Raw genomic sequence first — 15,217 nt, forward strand, 5'->3', positions numbered from 1 at the left:
AACCACGAAGCCTTAGTGCATAGGCCTAACTTGTTTTATTGAAATATAATTCACACACCTTATACTTTACCCTTTTAAGTCATCAACTCAATGTTTTTAAAGATATTTACAGAGCTTTACACTACCACCCTTAACTTCAGAACATCGTTATCATTTCTAAAGGAAACCCTGTGCTCATCAGGCATCATTCTTTTTTTTTTTTTTTTAAGATTTATTTGTATGTGAGAATACTGTTGCTGTCTTCAGACACACCAGAAGAGGGCATCAGATCCCATTACAGATGGTTGTGAGCCACCATGTGGTTGCTGGGAATTGAACTCAGGACCTCTGAAAGAGCAGTCAGTGCTCTTAACCTCTGAGCCATCTCTCCAGCCCTGATCAGTCGCCATTCTTATTCCTGTTCCCTCCTCCCCACCAACTACTAGTTTACTTTGTGCCTCTGTGATTTGCCTATTCAGGACAGGAATCTAACACATACACACACACACACATACACACACACACACACACACACACACACACACACACACTAGCAAGCATGCATATGCATATACTAATTAACCAAAAAGACTTGTGATTTGTAAGTATCAAAAAATACACCTTTCTCAATTCCTTTGGGGATACCTGGAATAACTGAGAACTTAAAAGGATATATATTAATATATATAATACATATATTATTAATATAAATACATTCAAACTTGATGTGGGACATATGTATATGCTTATGTATATATATTTATATGTGTATAAATATGTGTTTATTATATATGATACACATTTATGTTTTGTTTGTATATTTGTGTATGTATATCTGTATGCAGCCAATACCATGTGCTGCCCGTGAAGGACCATTGCAAGTTAACTGATTAGAACTGCAATGACTGTGAAGAGGTTGAAAGGCTACAGGTCCAGAACCTAATCACAATTTAATTTGGGCTACTTTTAGCTCCCTAACTGAAGATAACATACATTCCTTTCCCAACCCTGTCTCAGGCTTAATATCCTGTAACTAACAAATAAAAATATTTTGGAATGTATTAAGTTGAAAAAAACTCTAGTTTCCACCAGCCAAAAGGCTGAACCGTAACTGTCGGTGTAGCATAAACCTGTGTTCCTGGGTTCTTTGTATTTGACTCCAGAATAAACTCCTATCCCCTTTAAGGTGAGAGTGGTTGTGTGTAGAGTGTCCTCATGGTCTGGCTATGAAACACATCAGCAGCCCTTACTAGAGGTTTGTTACGAATAGCATTTTGATTTTCATTCTGATAGAATCTGACATGTCCTATCCTTACTCAGCCCTCAGAATGAGGCCATGGCCACACTGACAGATAAACTGCACTAGTTATATACATGGCTGCAGGACCAGGCTCTAGGACCTCTGCCTCTTTCAATTCCTAATCCTCCAACCTCTAGAAAAGACAATCTTAGCCTCATGGATGTTCTTAAAGATACTACTTGATCTATCTGACTGACTTTTAAAACTTCTGCAACACATCAGTACAACATTAATGTCCTTTGAGACCAAATTAGAGGGTTATTTTTTTTCCTTTTTTTTTTTTTTTTTTTTTGAGATTAGTTACTGGTGTCTCTAACAAAGAGAAGGGGAAGATTTTTTAAAAAGAGAGAAAAGAAGGAAGTGGGAGCAGGGGAAGCAGGAAAAGCAAGCAGAGGAAGGGGAAGAGAATGTGGCTTTTAAAGAAAGGACTACTGGGGAGAAGCTGAGCTGGGGAACAGAGGATTCTGCACATGAGGAAGAGGGAAGAGGCTGAAGAACACAAAGCTTGCATTATTCGTGGTGTGGATGTTTTTCAAAGGAAGCACTAGGAGGTTGGTTTGGAGAAAGGAGATTCCCAGTGATGGGAAACTAGGAGGTAGAAGGCTGACCTCTTCTCTGAACACTCTGACCAGCTCCATTTAAATCTTCACAGTAAACACTGTCCTCCAGCCTCTTCCAAGGATCATCACTAGGCCACTGCTGGCTCTCCCTGTTCTCTAGGTTCTTTTTTTGTTGTTTTCAGTATAATTAAGGACATGAACACTGACCCTAAGCTAAAGTCACCCATGTAAAGTAAAGAGTGGTGATACACAGACAGCGACCCTCCCAGTGCTGCCCTCCTGGAGCAACTTGAAGCTCCTGGCGGCCACCAAGGCCACGCTGTACTAATTAGGTGTGTGCTCTGTCAAAGCACTCCTGCTCTTCCTCTAGTAATTGATCATTCTGCCATATTAATGAAATGCACACACTGGCTTGAATTCCCCCAAGTGCCTCACCCTTGAGACAGAAAAGCAGAGGACTGTGGCAGATGAACTCTGCCACTCTCACCCAAGTCAGCTCTAAATACTTTCCTGTTTCTTTTCTTTGTAAAACGTTTTTGTGGAGCTAAAATGCATAGCTTCCTTAACTCTAATTTCTGATCATTTAATTTTACAGGCCTTAGGAAACTATCATGAAAATTAAATGCATGTAAACAAGCACTGGCATTTTAATACACACAAACTCAAATTTGATGTGGGATTAAACACAAAAGATGAGTGCTGATGACAATCCTTAATCCTTTTCACTCACTGATGAGTGAGATACACCTAAATGAGACTAACTAAACAAGTAAGTAACTTGATATAGAGACTCGAGAGTACAACTACAACATATAACGCTTCCTGGGACATGAAGAAAACACATGCCCTCTAGATAGTTTCTGGTTTTCATTATGGCAAATCACAGTTATCACAAAGCAGCCATTAACAGGTTGGTGAGGGAGTCTGCTAAGCCTCTGTAGGAGGAATTCTTTAGTCAATGTGAGTGCCATTTACAGAGGGATAGGCACTGGTTGACTCTGCTGTCTTGTTTCTTCTTCTTCTTGAAGTCTACCTGCTTCAAATAAGACTATGTTACAAAACGTTTCAATAGAAGGACTATAGAGGTATCCTTTATACATTTATACCACATTAACATTATGAAAACCAAAAGGGGGAAAAAAATCCAAAGGTAAAGTCAAGTCTAACACACTACTGCCACCTAATGCTTAGTAAAATATTGTCTAAAGAAAGTCAACAAAACAAATACAACATGATTTTGTTTTAAGAAAAAAAATCAGGCTTAATTTTCCATTGTTTTGTGGCTTAGAAAAAAATGTAATCCGTGTTAAAGTTTCCAACCCAAAGATGTGATTATCCATCAAAAGACACCTATTTACCACCTCACTACAACTCAGATACTGTGCCAGCCAATATTTAAGACAAAAGAGAGATTCCCTGCCCTTAAGGGTCTCATTGTCTGATGGACAAGAACAGACATGGGAATGATCATTTATAATGTAATGGTTATGATGTGGTACTAAGATGATAGCATCAAAAAACTGCTTATTTTGTCTGGGAGCTTTGTAATAAAGACAGTATCAGTCTGTTGAGGAGCTGTAGAAGATTAGAGAGAGGGAATAATCCTGGACAGAGAGACACTACAAATACAGAACAGCAGATAAGTAAGACAGACATCAGAGTTATAAACAAAAGAACTGCAAGGCAGACAGAGAACTAAGATTAAGATGAAACATCTTAGAATGCTAAGCTCACCTCTATTTAAAACTCCACTTTAACTGCATGAGAGAATATAGCTTTGCTTCAAAAACAAAACAAAACCCAAAATCTGTCCCAGGCATGGGTTGGGTGAGGTATGACTGCTGCTTTTTGAGCACAGGTTAGAATAACCATAGGTTCAAAGACTGCCAAAGGCTAAGTCACTTCCATGCTGGTCTTAGGCTCACGGGGGTCAAGAACAATCTACCATGATCACTGAACCTGAGAGGAATAACAGAAAATGGAGAACAGTGCTACCATGGTACAGAGTAGTCAAGAAGCCAACCGCTCCTTGACATTCTGCTCTGGAGAGCACAAGGAATGGGTACCACCAAGGACAGAAAAGTGAGTGAATAGGATCTCTGCCTCTGGAGAATTCACTTTATCTGAAGTAGCCATAAGTATAAGCATTGGAAAATGGGCTACACTCCCCAGAATATTAGCAAGGTTCCAGCTTACTAGCAGATCATAGAAGACAGGAGAGGTTTTGACTGAAGGATATCTTCAGGACAGCTCTCAGAACTGTACCTCCCACCACTGAAAAGGACGGAGTGGGCAAGAATGGGAAAAGAAACTTGCACTGCCAATGATGGCAGGTGAGGTTATTCAAACCAATAGTCCCCCCCGAAAAAAATATAACTATAGAGCCCAGATAAAACTTGGACATTCATTTATTCCAATACAGAGTATTAGGCTTCACTTGGTATTTTCAAAACAAAATAGTTTGGGGGTCAACTCTCCACTCTGCCTTTTCTCTCACCCCAGGCTGTTCTATACTCTTCTCCCAACGCTAGTGGCCTCCTTTCTGCTTCTTATTCCATGTGACTTAATGCCCTATCTCCCCATATAACCCACATATGAGAAAGAACATAAGATATGTCTTTCTGAATCTGTGTCACCTTACCTTTCAGATCCATCCATTTTCCTAGCAAACTTCATCATTTCATTTTTCCTTACAGATTTTAGTGGTAAAATTTCACTACATATATCAATCACATTTCTATTATCCATGTATCTCTTGATGAATACCTGGGTTGGTTCCATTCCCTGGCTATTGTGCATAATGTAGCAATTAACATGGATATGCAGCTATCTTGGTAGGTATATCTACAGCCCTGCAGCTATAAGCCTGGCAGTGGTACAGTGGGTCATACGGTAGCTGTATTTTTAATTTTTTGAAGGACCTCCTCACTGATTTCTCTATTGGCTATACTAGTTTACATGCCCATCAGCGATGAATAAATGTTCCTCTTTCCCCATATCTTCACTAGAATCTGCTATCATTTGTTTTTGTGATTTTTGTGTATCTAGTCCTTCTAGCTACAGTTATACAATCTCAAAGTAGTTTTAATATGCATGTTCTTAATACCTAAGGATGCTGAAAACTTTTAAAAAATACTGAATGTGCTGGGCAGTGGTGGCACATGCCTTTAATCCTAGCACTTGGGAGGCAGAGGCAGGCGGATTTCTGAGTTCGAGGCCAGCCTGGTCTACAGAGTGAGTTCCAGGACAGCCAGGGCTATACAGAGAAACCCTGTCTCGGAAAAAAAAAATACTGAATGTGTTAGATAGTTTTATGTTAATTTGAAACAAGCTAAAATCAATTGAGAGGAGGGAACCTCAATTTAAAAAATGTCTCCATAAGATAAGGTTCTAATGCTAGATGGGGAAGGAAACAGCCCCTTTGGTGGCGCCATCCCTGGATTGGTGGTCCTCGGTGTTATATGAAAGCAGGCCACGTAAGCCACAAGAAGCCAGCCAATGAGCACCCCCCCACACGGCCTCTGTATCAGTTCCTGTCTCCAGGTTCTTAACCTGTTTGAGTTCCTGTCTTGACTTCTTTGATGATGAACCTTAACAAGGAAGTATAAAGCCAAATAAACCCTTGCTTTCCAACCTGCTTTTTGGTCACAATGTTTCAACACAGCAATAGAAACCCTAACTAACACACTGATTTCTCTGATTCTCTGTCTCTCTATCTCTCTGTCTCTGTCTGTCTCTGTCTGTCTGTCTGTCTGTCTGTCTCTCTCTCTCTCTCTCTCTTTCTCTCTCTCTCTCTCTCTGTGTGTGTGTGTGTCTGTGTGTGTGTGTCCCCTTTCCTTTCTTTTTTGAGAACTGTCTATTTCATTAGACTATTCCTTCGTAGGCAATTTTCTGTTTGGAAAATTTTGCAGTTATAGGTATGTTCTTTAACACATAAAACAGCTGATATCACAGTAAGGCCAAAATCACCAGAAAATAGATGACCAAGGTCAAAGAGTGTAAGATGCTCTGGTGCTATTTTCAAAGTCACCTTGGCAATAAACTTTGATTTCATAATCCCACTTGACTCAAGACAGACACATCAGAGAGAGACTAAAAGATAACGGGTTAATGGAACAGAAAACACAATAGTTAATCTGGGCACGGTGGAGCCATGAAACTCTAAAACCCCAGCCATGGGAGGTAGATATGTGAGGATTAAGTTCACATCTTATGAACGCAACCTGTGATGTTGTGATATAAGGAGAAATCTTGGTCTCTACCCTGGATCCAGGTGCATAGTTCATAAAACCCTTGCAACTCAGCAGTGAAAACAGACTGTCTTCGTAGGCTAGTGAGGAGAATGTTGACTGAGGCCTTCTAGATAAGAGTCAGGATGGGTCTGGTCATCAGGAAGGCCAATCATGACCTGAGAACTTGAGCTCTGTCTCAGCCCTAGCCCCTACTCTAGAAGTGGGCTGAGTTGAGTTGATCACTCATGGCAGAGCCCATTATTTCATCAACCATGCCCACATAAGAATGCATCAATGAAGGATGAGGATTTGGAGAGATCTAGGTGAGTGGACAAGAACACATTCACATGTTGCAAGGGAGCTTTACTCTAAATCCATGGGGATGAAAGGTCCTAAGTTTGAGGCCTTCCACATCTCTCAGCCTATGACCACTTTATCTGGCCTTTTATTGGTATCCTTTAAAATATCCTCTGAAATAAAGGCAAATCTATCTGCCAAGTGTACCTCTTTGTAATATTCATGCCTTAGTTACTTTTCTTTTGCTATGATAACACACCATGACCAAAAGCAACCTGGGGAGTAAAGGGTTTATTTCATTTTACAGCTGAGAGTCCAATGAAGTCAGAGCAAGAACTGAGGACAAAAGGCAGAACTGATGCAGATGGCATGGAGGAGTACTGCTTCCTGGGTTGCTTCCCATGGCTTGTTCAGCCTGCTTTCATATCTGACTCAGGACCACCTGCCCAGGGGTAGCCCTTCCCCATCAATCATTAACATTAATTAATTAATTTATAAGTGTTTGACATACTTGCCTACAGGCTAATAATAGTATAGGTAATTTCTCAATTGAGATCCTTCTTCCCAAATAACTCTAGCTTATGCCAGGTTGACACAAAATTAGCCAACATGGCTCACATGCTGGATTTAGTCAATAATCACTAATTACCTTTGAGATGTTAGCTTTCTCTTTTCAATTTAGAGGAACACAAACTGTTTTCCCAACAGCACAGTAGCACATGATAGCCATAATATTTCCAAAGCACTGAAAAACAACTCTGTGGCTATTCTTTTTTCTCACTTGCTAAGATCATATTTCTTTCTGAGATAAGACGCGACCCTCTCTGTTAAAGAACCACATACAGGACTATTCAATATCTCTGCCATACTTAAAAATGCACTATTAGACACACACAGAATGCTTTAAACTAACACATACAAATAAAAGTAAATTTTAAAACTGTTCTGACCTCAAAGAATAAAACCTAGCTGCCTTCTAAGTGCAGACTGATGTCTTAGCTATCTTATTTCCCACAGTTTAACAAAGGTTAACCATTAGGTGTTGTATAGAAACCCAGAAAAAAATGGAATTTCTGTCTGTGAGCAATAGTAAACCCTGATGCATGGCAACTGAGAGACAGGGTAATACAATGGGAGAAAGTGCAGAACTGGAAAATCTGTGACCATGCCTAGATTTTTAATCTGCATTAATTCTGTTTCCTACCAGCCAGCTACACTTTAAGATTTAGATTTCTCAACTACAAACATAGGGGTAGCAATACCAACCTTATAGGACTACAGAAACTATAAAGCAAAGTAGCAGGTCAAAGCACTTGTAAGCTGTAGATATATATGCTACAAAACAACTACTTACATCCTGGCTTTCTTAAGCAGACCATATGGAGCATAGTTAAATTCATTGGCATAATAGGACTATCAGTTACTCTGACAGTCATAATGACAGATCATATACAACAGCAACCAAGGCTCAAGAAGGCTAGGCTGACTGACTGTTTTGGTGGCTTACAGCTCTTGTTCCCAACATACAGCTATTAACTGAGATTTACTATGGATATCAGTGTACTCAGGAGCCATCAGCCAGAATGATGCTAGGGGACATGCCTTCCTTTCCTTTGCTGCTTTGTTCTCTCAGTAGACAGTTCAAGGAGATCACAGCACCCTTCTGCCATTAAATAGGCGAGTGAGCCAGCCAGACATTCACCTTTCTTCCTTCCTCCTATGACAATGGCAGCAAGTCTCTCCTTCTTCTTGCCAATGCTCATCTTTCTGCCTATGTTTGAGACACCAATGCCTCTGTCAACTTTCCTCTCAAGCCTTTTCTTGGTATATCAACCAAGATGCAAACACACTCAATTCTTTCCCATGAGAAAAGCAGGAAAGAAGAAATGTCAACACCGTCTTTTGTGACATCCAGCTAACTTTATTATTATCCTCTCTACTTTATATCTGTTCTACCTGTGTCCTATAGAACTATCACCAAACTCAGGATACTATGGATGGGTCCCCATGAGGAAGGGTGCACATGGGGAGCTGAGGACTGTAAGAACATTTTCAGGCAACTAGTGTGAGTTACTCAGGTCAGGCAGCAGGTAGGTCAAAAGAGATGAGGATAGCAATAATGCCCAGGAAGGGTATCTGCCCCACAAGAGAAGAAGAAAATAGCTCACAGCCTCTAATAACAGCATATATATATATATATATATATATATATATACACACACACATATATATATACACACACACAAATATATATATATATATATACACACACACACATATATCCATGATTCCTCACCAAATTACTCTATTATAACAGCAATGGAATTAGAGAAATATGGATACATAAAATGAAAAGCAGGAATGCATACTAAACTGGAAAACACCAAAACTGGGGTGGAAAATTGATCATAGTCTATGATCATACTGTCTTGTACATCACACGATCTCATCAGACCTCAGAAGCTAAGCAGGGTTGGGCCGGGTTGGTACTTAGATGGGAAAACTGACTATAAATGGTACTTGCTAACATGCTGATCAGAAATCTCTTCAGAGGCCCATGTGGCAACACAAATGCTTGGTCCCCAGGTCAGTGACATCAGGGAGTGATGAGACCTTCAGCAAGCTGGTGAGGTCTAAATGAGGTCTTAAGGTCCTTAGAGGTGCTCTTGAAGGTAATTGTGGGAGCCTTTCTCTCTCCTCCTTGCTCCCTTCCCATTGATAAATAACTTAGCGTAGAGCAAAGCTGTCCCAGCACAAGCCCAAAAGCAACAGGTATAATGACCATGGATTAGAACATGTAAAATTATGAGCCAGGATAGACCATATCTCTCTATAAGTTTCTTACCTCAGGTACTTGCCCTGGTGTCAGAATGCTGACTGACACAGTATCCAATTCAGAGAAACTCAACATAAGCCTAAAGTGCAAGAGAATACAAACTCATTCATACAGCTTAGGAATGAACTTGTGGCACAGAACAAAGCAAGTTGTCTGTGTGAAACTTTAACAAAATTAATTAGTTCCCTAGTACCCTTCCTCATCACAAGGCCAGGTATCCACTCTCTCCAATAATGCAGAAAACTAGGATTTTACTGCATACATAAAGACTAATGAGGATCTAAATCCAGGAATACTAGTAACTGTATTAGGAGCTAGGATAAATGCTGTTCTGAAAAACAAAAAGGAAGAAAGGAAGGAGGAAGGGAGAGAGGAAAGGAGGAAACAGAGTACTAGGAGCCCAAGTTACTATGTCATCAGCAGATATTTAAGAATTCCTGCCAGGTGGTGGTGGCACACGCCTTTAATCCAGCACTTGGGAGGCAGAGACAGGCAGATTTCTGAGTTCGAGGCCAGCCTGGTCTATAGAGTGAGTTCCAGAACAGCCAGGGCTACAACAGAGAAACCCTGTCTCCAAAAAGCAAACAAACAAACAAAAAAGAATTCCTTTCTGGGGAGACAAATGCTAAAGAAATAAAGTTGTTAAATGGCATCATTGACCTCACTGAATGAATACCTCTGGTCACATACATAAATGTTCAAAATCAGCCCTACTATTTCACTTTTAAATATGATCATGAACCATGAAGTATATATATACTTGAAGCAGCCTTTGTAATAAAAAGTATAGTAGGGGAAACCCAGAACTTGAAGAAAAAGAAAATTTTAATTAATTTTTAAAAAATATTGTATTGCTGAAATAAAAGAAAGAAACCTCTCAAAAAATAAAATAAATAAGACAGAAAATAAAAGTGAAAAAAATAAAAAAGCAAAAACTTGGTGACGGAGGTTGTCTACATTTATTGAACATTTACTGTATGCCTACAACATGCCAGAGATAGTTTTTAACAGGAGATACCTCAGAGAAATACTATGCCCTGGAATACAAGAAAAGATAATGAATGAAAGGTGAAAGTATGCTAAGCTGGACCGCGCTGATCAGGTGGTGATTTAAAGAGACTCCTGGACTTGAAGGATGTGCTATTAACTAGGCCAGAATAACAGGCACAAACCAGAACTCTTCTGGGGAAACTAGGATTTGGCCATCTTAGTAATAATAAACCAAAATGATGTTTTATAATTGACTGCACATTTCAGCAATGTTAGCAATGACCCTGGACAACAGTGACTGCAGTCAAGGAGAAGGGGCAGAACCTCCTGATGGGGGAGAGGAACTGGAAAAATGGAGTAGAGCCATCTTTGGGGAACAGTTTTCCCACAGAATTCAGGGATGGAACAACAGCTGACAGAAGTGGGGTTAACAAGATGGGAGAGAAAAATGGCACATTCCAATTAGGATAGGAATACTCCAGAAAAAAAGCCAAATATCTTCAGTACCATTACTATTACCCTATTGATGAAAGCACAGAGGAATACATCAACTCATAATGCTTCCTTTGCTTTTATAAAATAGAGAGCTGAAGAATAAAAAAGCTGAGGCTCCCACAAAGCCTACTGAACTAGCACAATCTCTATATTAAAAATCATAAGTACTGCTGAGATAAATTAAAAATGGCTTAAATATGGAGGTAAAAGAATATAATGTACTCCTATAATCAAAGTCAATACTAAAAAGGTATCTATTTTGCTAGAATGGATATATATTAATGAAATTTTATAAAGACTCAGCCAAAACTGTTTTTGTTAGAATCTTACAAGCTGATTCTAAGGTTTCTATGGAAATTCGAGCAAGGGCTAACAAGATGACTCAGTGAGTTTTAAAGTATTCACTGCCACACCCAAGGACCTGAGTTTCATCTCCAGGACCCACATGACCCAAATGACTCTCTCATGTTCTTTTCTGATCTACACACACATACACACGCGCGCGCGCACACACACACACACACACACACACACACACACACTTAAAAATAAATGTAAGCAAATAAAAACACACTCAAGAAGAATCAGAGAATTTCAAATAATACCTAGAAATAGACCCATACTTGCCAACACAGGCTAATGGAGAAAGAATATGTTTTCAGCAAATGATGCCGGAAGAACTGCATCTCCATATGGAGAAAAAATAAAGATCTAACCACCAATCTTGGTCTACATAAAAGGCATAGGTCTATCAGTAAAGCAAACTATAAAGCTTCTAGAAGACACAGGAGAATATTTTCATGACGTTAGAGAAGACATGAAAAGCAGTAAACATAAAAAAACAAAGCCAAAATGTGTATTTTGTCATAAAAACAAAAAATGTCTATACTAGGGGTATAACTTAGTAGTAGACAGACATAAATTAGATCCAATATATTGTTAACATGCATATAAAATGGACTTCCACTTTAGTCCTGACAAACAGGACCACATAGAGCCTTCTCATTGCCTAATTAAAAGACCACAGAACATGGAAGAACTTCCAGGTCTAGTCTATTCTCTAGCATTATCTTACAATTAACTAAAGTACAAGAATGATTTAGTATAAGAAAAATTTTCAACAAAATGTACTTGATGTTTCTGATCTTAAAAATTCCAAGAAGTGCCGAAAGTCCATTTAGTCTTTATTCCATAAGACTGACATTTCTGATGGCAAGATATCTTTTCCAATAAACAGAGTTTGGGCAAAGTATCAGAGATCATATTTGACATAAACTAGACAAGCAATGCTATGCAAATAATGATTCTTTACCTTTTCTTTGTAAACTGAACTAAATGGAGACCATTACAGGGTTACTGATCTTGGCTTATGAACATCATAGTATCACTGAATAAATTAATAGAACAATTCAAAAGCTCTAGGTAATTTATGTACCACAATTAATTAAAAAAAAACAAATAATTATCACTGAAAGACAATTTTAAAAGGCTTATATTATCACTGTCCAACAGAAATATAATTAGACTTTTAAATAAATGCTGCACATACGTGTTCAACACAAGCAATAGTAAGAAACATTTGATATTATAAATGCCAGCATGGAGGGGAAGAGGCAAGCAGAGTCCCACCCCTAGCTGAGGAACCACTGACATCTGATAACTGCAGGCAGAGATGTCAGATTTCTTTGAAGGTCTGACTCCTTCTGTGGACCATACTGGTGGGCAGGCCGCACACCCAAGAGGATCTGGGCAACACAAACTGGACTCAGTGGGTTGAGGAGGTAGGGAAGGGAACTCGAATTTGGGTGGGTAGGGAGGTGGAATTATATCTGAGAGAAGGGAAATAGAGATGAACAAAATTTTATGAAGCTCTCAAAGACTAAAAATATTACTTAAAATCTTTTTTTGTTGTTGTTTTGGGTTTTTTTGTTTTGTTTTGTTTTGTTTTTTTGAGACAGGGTTTCTCCATGTAGCCCTGGCTGTCCTGGAAGTCACTCTGTAGACCAGGCTGGCCTTGAACTCAGAAATCTGCCTGCCTCTGCCTCCCAAGTGCTGGGATTAAAGGCGTGCACCACCACGGTCCGGCTTAAAATCTTAATATTAATGTAAAACAAGCACATGCATTCTGTTCAACAGCCAGTACATAAAAAGTATTATCATTCTAATATATAATCAGTATAAAAAAACTTAGATTTTTATGTTCTCAGTTTTACCAAGTTATCAAAATCCAGTGAACAGTCTATTAACAGATTACAATTTTACACACAGAATATTACACATTTCAAGTGCTCAACAGTATGGATAGTGGATAGTGGATTTCAACACTTATTAAGTAAGAACTGTTTTAGAGACTTATCATAGATTATTTTGGCCAAAATTAGATGAGATGTATAGCGAAAAGTGATCCAGGTTCTGATAGTGACAGAGTCAGGGGATTCTAACTCAGTCACTACCATTGCTATCCCACACCTAATCAAAATTCTTTTTCCCTACTACAAAAATGTCCCAATGAACAAACAAATATCTAGATTCCTATTGATAGAAGTATTTTGAAGCTTAAATTTCTGGTTGCGCCATAAAAGCAACAAAACTATTTTCCCTGCCACGATTTCAAATCTGAAAGAAAAGACTTACCAGTAATATGAGTTTCTGATACTTTTGTTTTAGGTCTGACACATTTGCAGATGGGTCTGCCCCCAGAATGCTGTACCAATCCTTTTTGAGTGTCTGCTCAAAAGCCATCAGCGTCCTTTGACTTAGAAGGGGCCTTCTCTGATGACCTGCAGCAGAAATGTTACAGCAATTCATTACAATCAGAATAAAGAAATATTCCTCACCAGATTCCTTATTACTTGAGTAAGTTGTGACCATAATGCAAGCCCAAGAAAGTCTATATTTCCATTTTAAATGTCCCATAAATGCCATGTTCAAGGATACAAGGATATAAAGATACAGAAAACCTATTAAATATTTCATGGAATATGTGTATCACTTAAATAAATTTACAATGTTATAAAAAGAATTTGATAACTACCCTGGGTGATGGATGAGCTTCTTTTTTTGTTTGGGGTTTCTCTGTGTAGCCTTGTCTGTCCTGGAACTCACTTGGAACTCACTCTGTAGACCAGGCTGGCCTCGAACTCAGAAATCTGCCTACTACCTCTGCCTCCCAAGTGCTGGGATTAAAGGCGTGCGCCCCCACTGTCCAGCGATGGATGAGTTTTTTTGTTTGTTTGTTTTGTTTTGTTTTTTCGGGACAAGGTTTCTCTGTATATCCCTGGCTGTCCTGGAACTCACTCTGTAGACCAGGCTGGCCTCGAACTCACAAGTTCTCTCTGAGTTCTGCCTCTGCCTCCTAAGTGCTGGGATTAAAGGCGTGCGCCACCACCGCCCAGCCGATGGATGAGCTTCTAAGAAGGTATTTCTTATACTCTAATGGCAAAACTGGCATACAGATGCTCACTAAACACACTGGAGCTTAATTAGTATTTATGAAACGAACAGATAAAAGGAATGGAATGCCAAAGAACTGTTAAGGACATACATAGTTCCTGAATTTCCCTGGTTCACTTCTTCCTTCTAGCGTAAACATAAAGACGCACAAAATGACAGCACAGCACGGGCGCGAGGAGAGGGGGGTCCTCTTGCCAGGGCAAAGGTCCTCACAGCCTGTAAAGACATCGCTCCCGAAGCTATGCACTCCAGGATGCCACAGTCCTCCAGGCTTTAGGAACCAGCTCACCCTAAAGCAGCCGGAGCTTGGGGACCCGCGGCATCCACAGTCCGCCCAACCCAGGCTGTCCCCGCTGATGCCTTTCCCTGGCTCCGTGCAGCGTGAGACTTACCACGCTTCTCTCCGGAGCAGGTCCACTTGCTGCGGCGGCCTGACGCAGCGCGGAACCCACTTTCTTTTCCGCCGGAAGTCGGAGTACAGCGGGAGCGCGTTTCCAGTCGCGCCCTAGTTGTTGGTGCACAAATCTGGAGGGCCCCGCCTCCTGCCCAGACGCGGTCGCTATGGTAACTCGTCTAGGTTTCTGAGGTTTTTGTCAACAGTGAGAGAGGAATTGTGGAGAAATCCCTTTCCTCGTTTTGCTCTACTTCTCCCTTGGCTCCGACACCACAATTGTTGCATCCCTCCACACCGCCTAAGGTGCACCTTCATCCCAGGTTCCTCTTATCTTACGATGAGCAACTCGGGTCCTATTTGTTTGTACAGGGGGCTTCCAGTTGGTGTTAAGGATAAGGATGGCTAACAAATTATGCCTAATAATAATTTCCGTTAGACCTGAGCAACTGGCTTAAAATATTTTTAAAAATGCAAATCCTTTCCCATTTACTATCTCTTTATCGCTTTCGTTTCACCCCAGTAAGACAGCTGCAGAAGGTGTTGCTAGAACTACTTTGTAGATGAGGAAACAAATCATGGATAAAGGCCGGATGTATAATTAATTATACAGGTGTAGAATCAACATTCTTAACAGAATGTTCTCATTTTCTCTCTCTCTCTCCCTCCCCCACCTCTCTCTCT

General features: G+C 39.9%; 1 protein-coding gene across 2 annotated transcripts in view; it reads right to left on the minus strand.

The window, feature by feature from the left end:
- Dnajc24 (DnaJ heat shock protein family (Hsp40) member C24) overlaps positions 1–14,706 on the minus strand; it is a 36,716-nt gene extending 22,010 nt beyond the window's left edge. The window contains exons 1-2 of one of the 2 annotated variants that reach the window (XM_031371282.1): positions 14,535–14,706; positions 13,324–13,469 (exon numbers count right to left, since the gene is read on the minus strand). In XM_031371282.1, coding sequence (XP_031227142.1) covers positions 13,324–13,431 — 108 coding nt within the window. In that variant the 5' untranslated portion in view covers positions 13,432–13,469; positions 14,535–14,706. The other variant, XM_031371283.1, reaches the window with a different exon arrangement.
- Positions 14,707–15,217: the final 511 nt, after the last annotated feature.

Source organism: Mastomys coucha, unplaced genomic scaffold (genome assembly GCF_008632895.1).
Source record: "Mastomys coucha isolate ucsf_1 unplaced genomic scaffold, UCSF_Mcou_1 pScaffold15, whole genome shotgun sequence".
Classification (NCBI taxonomy): domain Eukaryota; kingdom Metazoa; phylum Chordata; class Mammalia; order Rodentia; family Muridae; genus Mastomys; species Mastomys coucha.